The following is a 12,554-nucleotide window of genomic DNA, read 5'->3' on the forward strand; positions in this document are numbered from 1 at the left end:
AAGTACGTTTAGCATTTTTATTTTCAGGCACACGATTGCAGAATTTATTCTGTTTGTTTCCAGGTGGAGTTTTGGGGTGTAAATTTGGCAATCTTGGATCAAGTTTGACACTCCCTTTCCTTCTCTCTCCTTTTCAGATTATAAAAGGTGGGGGAGGGGGGAGGTTGAAGTTGTTGGGTTTATGGCAGGGCTCTCACCTGGTCTCACTCCTGCCAGCACAGGCAGCGGGTGGTGTGTGAACGCCATGCGGGGGGACCTCGTCTGGGAAGTCAGGGCGTTGAAATCAAACTTCCCCGGCTTCTTAAGTGAACCAGGCGAGGACAGTCCTGGCGAAAAAAAAAATGGGATCAACAAAAAAAAGTGGGGGGAAGAGGGAGGAAAAGAGAGAGGTGGTTTTAATCAACAAAATGTTGCTTATTTAATTGGCTACACTAAAAAAAAAAAAAATCAGTCTGATTCTTATTGAAGGGGACTTGAACAATCATGATTTTCTGATTAGATTGTTTAATTTCTTCACTGGTTGATGGCAGTGCATTGCTCCCTGTCTTTTTTGGCTGTTGGCCATTCACTCCCGACAGTTTCAATGAGTCAGTCAGAGGACTCTGTAAATGATGCAGTCAGAAAGCATAAAGATGTTGAAAAGACCCAAGATATCTTGACTGTTAATCATGGGATTTTGCTGCTCCTAGGCTGTAATAACTCATTCAGAGATATACGATAAGATTCCCAACTCCCGGCTTTACAGTCATATAATATGGACTGAGCAATATTTCGTAGCCTAAGTGCATGTCTCAAAGTAAAAAAAAAAAAAGGGGGGGGGGAAACAGCTAAAGCCAATCTGAATCTGGTCTTTGTTTCGGAGCCAAAGCACATCTGTAGCTATAATAAACTCTTCTGTGCCACTGTATGTTTTTCTCTCATCTCTTTCTCTCCGTTTCTCTCTCTCTTTCAGGTGCCAACTCCAGGCTTTCTCTGTGTATGAGCATGGCCACCGTACAGCCACAGTCAGCTAGTTGTGGTCTGGCTTCAGCGAAGCTCACAGGCTGGCTGCACGAGAAGAAGGCTTCATTCAGAAATAGCACACACTGTACAGTATGGACACGGCAGCTGTTGAGTGCGAAAGACAAGCAGACGGACAGAGAGAGGAGACAGAGGGAGAGAGAGAGAGAGAAAGAGAGAGGCGAGAAGAACGTGGGAGACATGAAAATATGCAAGGGAGCAAGGGAGCGAGAGAGCAAAGCAGAACCTGTGAAAAATGCAGCAGTGTCTTGTTTTTCAATGCGTTGCTCTGACGACATGTATGAAATTGAAATGTCATAAGATGTTAAATATGGTTATTATCTCTCGCTCACACGCACTCACACATTCGATGTCTGAACACACTCGAAAGCAAAAGCACATGTTCCATCACAAAAAAACAAAGACCCTTATCACACCACCACATTTAACTGATGAAACAACAGACAAATTTCTTCTTCGGTAAGTTTTCTTCTAATCTTCCTAACAAGTGAGTGATGTGATAATGTTCTCTTTTTAAACTTTTTTTTTAGACTGTTGTTTTTATAGTCTATTTCTGTGGCCCCTCCGCATCAAAAAAGGCATTAAATACGATTCCTCCTCAGTTCTCCAGCTGGAGACGTGTGAAAGTCTATGGGAGTGTGGGGGCGTGTAAAACCTTCCCTCCCTGTGTGAAAGAGTTAAGTCTCAAGCAGGTGGGAGTGAATATGTGTGAACCATTTATGTCTTTAGCAGACATATATTTCTTTTTTTTTTTTCTCCCCCCACTATAGAGGGAGTCTGGGGGCGTATTGTACTGTCAGACAAATTCCAAGCATGAAGACAACCCCGATCCCACTTCTGACACCAATAGTTAGCAGTGATTGCTATGACAGTGTCACACTGGTGGGAGCAAACTGGAAATAAGAGCAGTCTGCAGACACTTAAACAAGGAAAGGCACCGGGAGGGGAGAGCTGGGAAAGAGTGAGATTTGGAGGAAAGTGTGAAAAGCAGAACCTTACAGATTAAACAATTATGGCTTCAGTGAGGTAGTTATGTGCTTTTATTTTGGAAGTATAATATAAAACTTAAGTATAAAAATCTGAGCCAGGAAAGGTTAGATGAAGACTGACATCTGTATACACAGCAAGTTCCAGCACTGCAACTATCACTGAGGTAATGTGAGAGACAATATTTCAGTTTTTCAGAGACTGTGCAATGGTCTGATCTGGTTTGTGTGTGTGTCTGTGTGTGTGCGTGTATGTGTATGTGCCACAACTGCACTGTTTCCTCTCCTGGCAAGCCTTAGTATTTTACTGGCAACCAATCAAGCGCTCCCATGATGACCCTTCTGTCTCTTTGCACTAACAGGCCTGCCACCAGATGCGCCTCTGGAGCACACACACAGACACACGCACACACACAGTTGGAAAAGACAGGAGATAGTGGTTTAAACAAGTGAAGAAAAGTCAGGGAATTCTCTTCTCTCCTGTGATTTAAAGCGCATATGTAAGTCCAGCCGTATCCCTCTAAGGGCCTGTAACATTTAACTCAAAGCACCAAGCGAGGCCCACATCATACTAGTCTCTGGTGTCTCGGGAAAATTTCACAATCATTTGGAACTAATATGAAATCATGGTTGTTTCGTTTGAGTCCACTAACCTCCCCCGCCCCTCTTCTAGCCCCTGTGGAGCAGATGTCTCCAGCATCCTCACGGATCCCAAGGCTACACACACACGGAAACACCATCTGGGACCATGCTTCAGCTGTGCGTGTGCGTGTGTGTGTGGGCTGTGTGATACGTGTGCAGAAATCTATCATGTGTGTGTATCTGAATGTAACCCGTGTTTGTGTTTGATTTATATGTATGAATACATCTTCATACGAGTGTGTGTGTGTTCTGTTGCTGATGGAGGAAGTAAGGGGGAGTAGATGGTACTGTGGACAGACGGTGAGGCACACCTGTGTGTGTGTGTGTGTGTTTTCTGTTTTTTTTAGAAACCCCTTGCTTTGTTCATGAGTGTGTGTGTGTGTGGTGTGGTGTGTGTGTGCTCGCTTGTTTACATAGCCCCCACCTGGACAGGAATTCCCAGATGAGCTTTGCCTGTGGCAGGTGGGATCCTTTGGAAAATCGGATACACACCGTACCAAAATCACACTTTCTCTACTTGCTCGGTCCTTGCTCTCTCGTACCTATCAGTCTCTTCTTTTTGCCTTGGTTTCTCAAGTGTGAAATATGTTTTGTGCTAGCTACTGTTTAAAACTATTCCTAAGCCCACACAAATTTAAAAAAAAAGGCAGATAATTACAAAACGCTTTGGCTTCCTAATTTTTCACTTGGATTCTGTAAATTAATTGGTAAAGGGTCCAGATTTGCATGCTATTCTACACCTCTATTTGCCAAACTCATTAGGAGGTGTACAAGGCTGTGTGGAGCACTTTGGAGAGTAAGGGGATGGTACACATACACAGAGAGGAAGCGAGAGAGTGTGAGAGAGATAGGAAAAAGATGGGAGGTGAGGCTCTGGTGCGCTAAGGCGTGCAGCAGCCTCTGTTGTGGCTCTGATGAGCAGCCTCTTAATTACATTTACAGCTAAGTGGAGCAGGAGCAGGAGAGCAGCCGCTGAGGCTCGAGTGAGAGTAGACTGGGGCAAAACCTAACCAGGGCTCTTGGCTCCTTTTGTTCACATCCTGACAACCCTTCACTCTCATTAGCTATCACCATTTAAGTCTTCTTCTCTCCTCTCTTCCCTCTCTCACCTCCTCATCCACTTGCCTGCGTTCTGCTTCTCTCTCTCCTCCTTCTCTCCTCTGACATGTTTTCTCCCTCCCCAGAGTCCTTCCTGCTGTACACGTTTTCAATTAGACAGAAGGGAGACAGGGATGGAGGGTTGAAGGGAGAGCTAGGGAGCAGGAGGAAGGGTTTTACACCTCTGATCCACAGACGCTAAGCGTCTTAATGAGGGATTTGAAGCAAGGGAGGGATGGAGCGACAGAGGGATGGAGGCAAGGCAGGCACCTGAACACCTGCAGGGGTGGGGAGCATGATAAGCATGTGTGTTTCAATGTGTGAACGTCGGCATATGAAGGGGGTTGGAAGTGTGTGAGTCACTGTGCGTGTACGGGGGATATCTGTGTATGTACAGTATATGTGCATGTGTGACATCTGTCAGTTACAGTGCCTCTGGGAGGACTGACTTCAGAGAAATAAAGCCAGGAATCTTAGGTGAGCTACTTGTAGCCTCATGTTTCACACAGAAAGTAAAGCCTGATATGAATAATCCTTGACAATCCTGCTGCTCTACATCACAGGAAAAGTAATGTCAATAAATGAAACCTTGATCAGCAGCTGTGACATCAATCTGGTAACAACTAAACATTACTGAGGATAATACACAAGTATAGTCCCATTTTTGTGTATGCTATCAGACAATCATACAGTTCACACAGAAACACACACATACATTATATATTATATATGTATATATATACATACACACACACACACACACACATATACACACATACACAGAGGAATTACTGAGCTACATAAAGTTTGGTAAAGAGCAAATATATATGAGTGTAATCAATGTTGTTCTAACCATGGTAAGGAAACTGCACGCCATCGTTTTCATGTTTTATCTTCCTCTCCTGCACACTCGCCAAATGGTGCTGCACTGAAAGTGGAGAAGGGTATTGTTAACAATGAGATAGGGGAAGAGTGAAAAAGAGACAGAGAGAGACAGAGAGAGAGAAGGAAAGGGGAGTGAACATTTGTGCATGGAGGTAGTGAATGGCTGACAACTGACACAAAATCAGGTTAACTGAATGTGTGATCATGGCTTTAAGGTGAGGATGGGAATATATGGAGCCTTGAGATTTGTGAGTAAGGACTCAAGTGAAGTGAACGAGAGAGGCTTTTTCTTGGAGTTTCTGGGCTCTTGGAAGGATGAGGTAGAATAAAGAGGGTAATGTCCAAAGCTGAATTGCAGAGGTGGTGGTTACTGCCAAAACAATGGAAACACCAACATAAAGCCTTAATACAGGCTTCAGTAAGCTGTTATTTCATCCTTGATGCATCTTGGCATTTATATTCCCAATGTCTGGAGCTTTTCGGTGGATAGCATTTAGCACAATTTATCCATGATAAATTCAATTTTCTGGGGTTATAGTGATGGTGTTGAAAAGATTCGGACCAGAAAAAAAAGGCATAGACTGTAATTTAAAACACATTGATGCTTTTAAACCCATTTACTGGACAATAAAGGAAGAGGCTATTCCAATTAGTGTAAAATAGCCTCAGTATAAGGTGAGAGTGATGACTGTGTAATGCTTTCATTGCCGATTGTATTTTTTGTTTCCTGGGCCTAAACCTGGCTTTTCATTATTTATCTAATATCTCCTTTATTTTGGCAGGTATCCTTTTCCTCCTTTGTCACAAACTCAGACAAATATGAGAAAATCATGTGACCTTAAACATTTGTGTTCTATAAGTCTACATATTTTTACATGCTTAAATATATGGTATCTGGAATATTACATACTTAAACTACCTAAGTGCTTTTTCTTTATATTGCTAGACATTGTGACCAGTAGATCCTGGTCAATTATTGTCATAGTTTTCAATAAGAGATAAATTAAGCATTCCTGATATTTTGTTAGTATGAACTGCAATCATAGGTGCTGCTGTTTGTCTAAGGTGTACAATGGTCAGACTGAGGCACAGGGCCTTCGGAAAGGTGGCTGGTGGGTGAGTGGGAGGTTCTGAGGGGTGTGTTCAGGGCTGTGTACATCACCACAGTGAAGTGATTGAGGTAGGGTGTGAAGGAGAGACAAAGTCAGATGGAGGCATCATTTGGGACTTGGGTGGTGGTGGTGGTGGTGGTGGTAGTGGTGGTGGTAGTGGTAGTGGTGGGGCGGGGGTCAGGCAGGAGAGTGAAAAAGTTTCATGATGCTTGCTTAGTGGGTGACAGGTGTGGGGTGGGATAGGTGGGGTACCTGCATCCATGTCATTGGGCCACGCGCTGGACTGGGAGGAGCTGGCAGCAGGCGAGCGTCCAGGGTAGAAAACATCATCTGTGGGGCTCTCCAGCTCACTGTCGTCTAATGACTTCCTCTTGGTGGAGCTGAGGGCATGGGGAGGATGTTTGGAAGGTGGAGGAGAGGAGGGAGGCAGAAAGAGAGGAGGAGGGGAGTCATAAGTTGTTTTTTTTTTATATATAATGGCAAGGAATGCATGGATCAAGGATAAAATAAATTGCAAAGTGGATAACTTGAGAGTAACCATATAAACAAGCATTTAAACATTTGAAGAGGCGTCAAGTTTTGCATCTTAGTGGAAACAATAATACTATCACAAAGTCTGGGAGCAGAACAGACATAAAACACAAAATATGTCAAATCTACCAATGAAAAAGGAAGAAACAGAAAGAAAAGGCAGAAAGCAGAGACAGCCACACAGTAAGACTCTCTCTCTCTCTGTGTATGTGTGTGTGTGAGTGTTCCTCTGTGCATGTGTCTCATTAGTTTGTGTCTATGTAGGTGTTTATAACTACCTCCGTGGAAGGTTTGCGTACAACTCCACCTCAGACCTAAAGTGACAGCAGATGACAGAGGTAAGAGGAGAGAAAGAGACAAGTTAAGAAAGACACAAAAGAGGAAAAAGCAGACAGAGCCATCACACATCACATAAAGAGGAGAAGAACTAACAGAGAGAGAAAGACACACACATATATACAGTAAAGAGATTCAGGACAGATTCCAAGAGTGGGAATGGGCTGCGGTACCAAATGTCATTCACAGAAAGAAACCTCAATGAAATGGCCTACTTTACTTGCCAGTAAAGTCATCCTTGTGATAAGAAGCGATATACCGTTGGCAGATATTACTGTGACTTCACACTTTCCTCCAGTCTGCCTTTGGCATCACAGCGAATCACACGCCAAGGTAGCGCTGCTAAAGCCACATGGTGGCTTCACCCACAAGGGACTCTACTAATGGCAAACAGCTGGGCTCGTGTAATGGTCATTGGTGTTTCCTGAGTAATATACACCTCTGTACACCTGTACACTACTGTTGTCTGTGTGGAATTATAGCTCAGACTGTGTACCTGGTGGAAGGAGGGGAGGTGAGGGAGCGTCGCCCCAGAGCCACCTGGTTGATGTTGTAGTAGCTGGGACTGCTGTCCAGGTCAGCCAGTGAGAAGTTTGGACCTGACGCTGTGGCTACAGGAGCTAACAGGGAGAAAAATAAAAGACAGTGGGCAGAGGCAAGGAATGAGTTGAGATTTTTTGCAAATTCCAGAAATATTCCAGAAAATGTCAGTGGTTGAAAATAATCCGGTATCCTACACCTCTGTGCATTTTTTTTTTTTTACTACTTACTCTGTGACACTCTGACCAGCTCTGCCACGTTCCACACCCCTGAGGTGACGAAACAATCCTGGAAACTCAGGTGCCCTGTACAGAAAGACACAGACACACAAAAGCTTTAGAGGGGAAAAAACACTACATCAGAAATTCATGGAATTGTGTTTGAAACAAACAAAATTAGAAGAAAAAAAACATTGGAAGAAACCCTGAAAATCATATCCCTTCGAGAGGGCGACCATCTGCAACTATGTTTGTGGATCAACATCTGTGTGAGTGTGTTTGCTAATTGGATCCATAATTGGAATATGTTAAGACTGATAAGCATGATGGAATCAATTCTGGTATGCTGATTTGACAGTGTTTGGACACGGACGTGTGTGTGTGTGTCTACCTACCATTGGGCGGTGGTTTAATGTCTGTGTCCCCCTGTTGGCTGGAGCTGTCTGATTGTCCGGATTCTGCACAGAAACAGAGAGGGGGAAGTAGAGAAAGACAAATAGTTAGGATCTGGTTTATATGCTAAAAAAAAGTAATGAAAAGCATACTGGTAAGTGTACAATGTCTCGATGAATCATAGCTATGTATCCATGCTGCCAAGACTGTGATATCTGAGGTGTGAGAGGGAATAAGAGGGACTTGCAGTGTGTGCTGGGGTATGGTATACATCTTGTGAGTGTGTGTGTGTGTGTGTGTGTGTGTGTGTGTGTGTGTGTGTGTGTGTGTGTGTGTGTGTGTGTGTGTGTGTGTGAATTCACACAATTTTGTGTGACAGACTTGTATCTAAGAATGTTCTCTCCCATCTCCCTCTGTCCCTCCTGACTTAAGGTGCAATGATTTACAGTGTGCTGCTATGCCATTTAGTATCTCACCACGCAATCATATCCCTTGCCCTAATCCTATTTAATACCTTCTTGCTGGTAGGGATTTAGTCTGCGTAAACAGAGCACCTTACACATACACACACACACACACAAATATGAACACACACCCACACAACTAGGCACACACTCTCTCTCTCAGTCTGTTTCTTTCTTTAATTTTTGTTTCATACTTTAATACATGTCGTAATCCTTGCTTGGACACACATACACATACACACACACACGCACACACACACACAGTGACCCTGTGAAAAGGTTGACCATGCCAGTCTGAATGGCCCAAGGAATCTGAGGCAGAGTATCTTAAATCGGAGGCAAAATTCTTCCTCTTGGGATGAAATGATAGCAGAGCAACACAAACACATGCACACATACACATTTGCACACACCTGTTATGACTGGTCTACAAAAGCAGTGGAGCTTCCCTCACAAGAGCAGACACAAACATGCCAAGTCTTGGCAACAAAGGGCCACAATTAGACCTGGAAGGGATACAGGCAGGACGAGGAGGCTGCAGGATGAGGTTTTGTAACACAAGTCCTGAGAAGAGTTGGTCCAAAGAGGGTGCATTCTTGTCCAGGCCATGAAAAAAAGATGTCAGATGTGCCTATGCATTTATGTTTATGAATACATAACACATGTTAAGCAGCTGTACATACTTCCTCGACCACATGTATGAGCTGGTGAATGAGGCTGAGCTTTCCAGGGCTGGTGTGGTCTGGGGGCTACTGCTATTGGCCATCCACTCAGGCCTAGTTAGACTGTAGTTAGCTAGCAAGCTAGCTAAAGGAGGTGTTTATCTGCAGGCTGTAGGTGATAACAGAGCACACAGACTCCTGCCAGCAGCACTTGCCTTGCAGCCACACTAAGCCACAGATTACTGAGCAGAAACAATAACAGACCTGTCTCGCTGCCTACGAAGCACTGCTTATCCACAGAGAGAGGGGCGAGACAGACGAGAGCGAGAATGAAAGAAAGAGACCAGAAATGAAAGAGAGCTTCTTTTTCCTCTCTCTTCAAATGCAGAATCTCTCACACTCCTCTGTCTCTCACTGACTGGGTGTAATCCTGGCAGCCATCTTAGAGCTTGGCAGCCATCTTAGCATTGGCGGTAGCGCCACATTCCAGCTAACTGACGGCACTCACTCCAAACATACGAGGCTGCGCCCCCGCCGCGCACGCACCCAGACACTTTCAAACACACACACTCATACGTGGACAAACACTGAGGTACACACTCAGAGTAAACATATATGATGGCCAATGAAAGCTGTTGAGAAAACAACCTGACTTCAATGGACTTTTTACCGTCGTGTAGTATTTCACCACAGGGCTCTACAATATTGTAAACACTCTATTTCTCACACCATACATGCACTGGTTGAATACACAGCCACCTTACTGTATGTGCAGTATGCTTGAGAGATATATCATAGCGTAATGTGTAAGTTACAGAGTGTGATTTGCTGCCACAAAGATTCACACGACTCCAAGAGAACGTACCATCACAGACGGACGTTCAAGGTACTAATGGAATAGTTTCCACAGTGAATTGAGCAAATTCTGTTTCTTTGCTATTTCTGTTGATGTAGTAATAGATCTGTTAACTCAAGATAAAATCTGTTAGGTTGTTATTTTATCACCATATCTATCTCTCTATATGGAGCACAATGCAACATAAAAAAATGGCACATGTTCTCTCTGTGTTCTGTAAAAATAAAATGTTGATTGTGTTTGATTACGTCTGCTGACAAAATAACTTTAATTTTTTTACTTCTTACAAAACCCATCTAACTCCATGGAGTACTGTGTAATTGACACCATGAAACTCCTACCTCACTGATATCTTTACTTGGAGATCTTTCTTTACCCTAATATAATATTCAGTACTTATGAACGTTGTACTGTGTATTCCAGAGTAACAGAGAACAGTTGTTTTCCAATGTGGACATATCACATTTTGGAAAAACCCTGCACTTGGAAACCCTGCCCATGCTGTTTCTTAAATTGCCTTTTGTTGGCCTGTCATGACCCCAACACGTTCTGCTGTTGCAGAGGTGTGAAAGACCAAAAGTGAAAACTGAGGCTCAGGGCAGATAAGAGACTCTCAGGCAGATATGTGCAGTAGCAGGGACACTGATAGCTGTCCTCAACATCACCCTGAAGCTGAGCGGCCAAACCACATCAGCTTTCAGAGCACATAAGACAGAAGAATACATGTCGCTGGTTAGCTGATACCATGACTTCTATTGCCTTTTTAAATTCCTTTTAATTCTAAGACAAAAAGTTTTGATCATATGCTCTGTGCTGCCTACAAAGAAAGAGTTTATTTAGCTCTTGAAGAGCTGTTACGGAGAATGTACAATGAGATGACCTGGCTAGATACTGAAGCTTTCAGTAGTTCTGGCTCTAGTTTTACAAGCTCAGGCTCCTTAGCCAACTAATACTGTGCTTACAACGCAGCTCTACATCGCTCAATGGAAATCAGTGCCACTGTCGAGTTCAACAGTGCATCGTATAGCTTGGTAGAGAAGTGAGGCATACAGGGGGAGAGGAGGTAAGACAGAGGAGGTCTGGTTGCTGATTATCGCCGCTCTGCCAGCTGCAGCCTACAACAGCAGCCCCCCCGCAGCCTCCTAACCACACATCCAGCCCCTTATCTTCCCACCGCAGCCCCCCAAAGCCCTCCCTTCAGCAACCCCAATCATAGTCCTGCAGCCCCCCCGATGCCCCTCCACCTCCACCGCCAGTAACCTCATCTCTAACCTCAAACCTTTCAGCCTACACTGCAGCCCCCTCAAGACAGTAAATTAAAAAACTAAACACAGATAAAAACAGTATACACAGTGTGGCCTAATGATGTACACATAAAAACAAGAAGCACATGTAGGACTGTTAAAACTGTTTGACAATCGTTGCAAATAAAACTGAATAACCATTGAGACCATCACATGTAAAACACTGGACTGGCATGATTTACTCCACATGGTCTTGTGCATGAACCAATCTTGATGTAACAATTGGGACATTGGAGTGCAGCAGTCATGAGCAGAAACTGAGTAGATCTTCCTTGTACTCAGTTTCTCACTTGTGTATTCACTTGATTTGACTAATGTGAAAAAAGCCTGAAAAATCCTGCAAGTTGGGGATTTTGAGGTCAAAAGCAAGAAAGTGATCACCCTCAGATCACAACTAAATCTTGTTCTGTATTGCAGAGCCAAAGTAAATGAGTGGCTGGTGAAGAGAGTAAGATGAAGTTCCAGTAAGATGGAAAGATTGGGATGATTTATGTGGGGATTGACGGACCAAACCTGTGCTAACATTGGACCTAAATTTGGAATGTAGCTACAAAGACAGCGAAATGCTTGCTAACACATCAGTTCTTGAGCACGTGATAAGCTGAAACCTCAAGGCTTTCTGTGGTAAGTTTGTGCTGAGAGTCTGCTTTCTAACTGCCGCGGCTCTTTGTGGCTGCAGCTTAATGACGGCTGCCATCATTGTTTGCTGATTGCAGAATTTCCAAACAGGATCCAGGGCAGATCTCACAACCCCATCACAATCAACATAACCCCTGTCGTCATGACCTTGACATACAGTACTATACCCCCCACTGCGGTTGCTCTCTCCCTCTCACAATCCTTCCATCTATCAGTGTGTGGCTGAACGCTTACCATCTCTCATCACATCCAGCACATATTTCTGTGGCTTTTCTCTGCATCAATTCCATCTGTACTGAATTCGGCTCATCATCATTTTTTTGTCTTATGTGCCGTTCTCATCTGGTCTTCTATAAGAAACTCTGTCTCAGTTCTCAACCTACTAATCACTTTCAAGCTCCACTTCATCTTCTTCCATTCCTTGTGCGAGTCTACTCTTTTCCATTTCAATCTACTCATTTGGCAGACATTTGTTTGTTAGCAACTTACAAGTGTGGCAACTTCGGGTTCAATGTCTTGCCCAAGTACACTTTGGCACACAGACAGGAGAAGCCAGGGATTGAACCGCCAACCCCCCCATCAGTGGACAACCCACTCTACCACCTGAGCCACAGCTGTGATTACCTGCTGCACCATTGATTTCCAGGCTCCAGAAAAGACAAACTGGTCTGTTAAACTGTCAAAACAACCCACCACCCATTGGTTTTGGATGAGATTTTGGTTCAGCGACTTGTTGGATTCTGCCGTTGACCAACTGGTGATAGGGGGTCAGACAGAGTTGCGAGTCAGTCACTCTTCGTGGCCAGGGGACAGCCAGCGGAGCAGAGCAAAGCAGGGGACTAAAGCTCTGCTGAGAAAAGCCCAGATT

At 44.0% G+C, this 12,554-nt stretch overlaps 1 protein-coding gene across 10 annotated transcripts in view; it reads right to left on the bottom strand.

Annotated features, from left to right (window-relative positions):
• Window positions 1–12,554, bottom strand: part of LOC121181044 (nuclear factor 1 X-type-like) — a 110,154-nt gene that overhangs the window by 13,772 nt on the left and 83,828 nt on the right. For 6 of the 10 annotated variants that reach the window (XM_041036813.1, XM_041036819.1, XM_041036818.1 and 3 more), the window contains 7 exons: window positions 7,764–7,826; window positions 7,381–7,455; window positions 7,107–7,230; window positions 6,553–6,588; window positions 5,996–6,123; window positions 4,600–4,674; window positions 198–326 (listed from right to left, as the gene is read on the bottom strand). In XM_041036813.1, coding sequence (XP_040892747.1) covers window positions 198–326; window positions 4,600–4,674; window positions 5,996–6,123; window positions 6,553–6,588; window positions 7,107–7,230; window positions 7,381–7,455; window positions 7,764–7,826 — 630 coding nt within the window. The remainder of the gene's footprint in view (window positions 1–197; window positions 327–4,599; window positions 4,675–5,995; window positions 6,124–6,552; window positions 6,589–7,106; window positions 7,231–7,380; window positions 7,456–7,763; window positions 7,827–12,554) is intronic. The other 4 variants (XM_041036814.1, XM_041036821.1, XM_041036817.1 and 1 more) reach the window with 3 other exon arrangements.

This window comes from Toxotes jaculatrix, chromosome 4 (genome assembly GCF_017976425.1).
Source record: "Toxotes jaculatrix isolate fToxJac2 chromosome 4, fToxJac2.pri, whole genome shotgun sequence".
NCBI classification, from domain to species: domain Eukaryota; kingdom Metazoa; phylum Chordata; class Actinopteri; family Toxotidae; genus Toxotes; species Toxotes jaculatrix.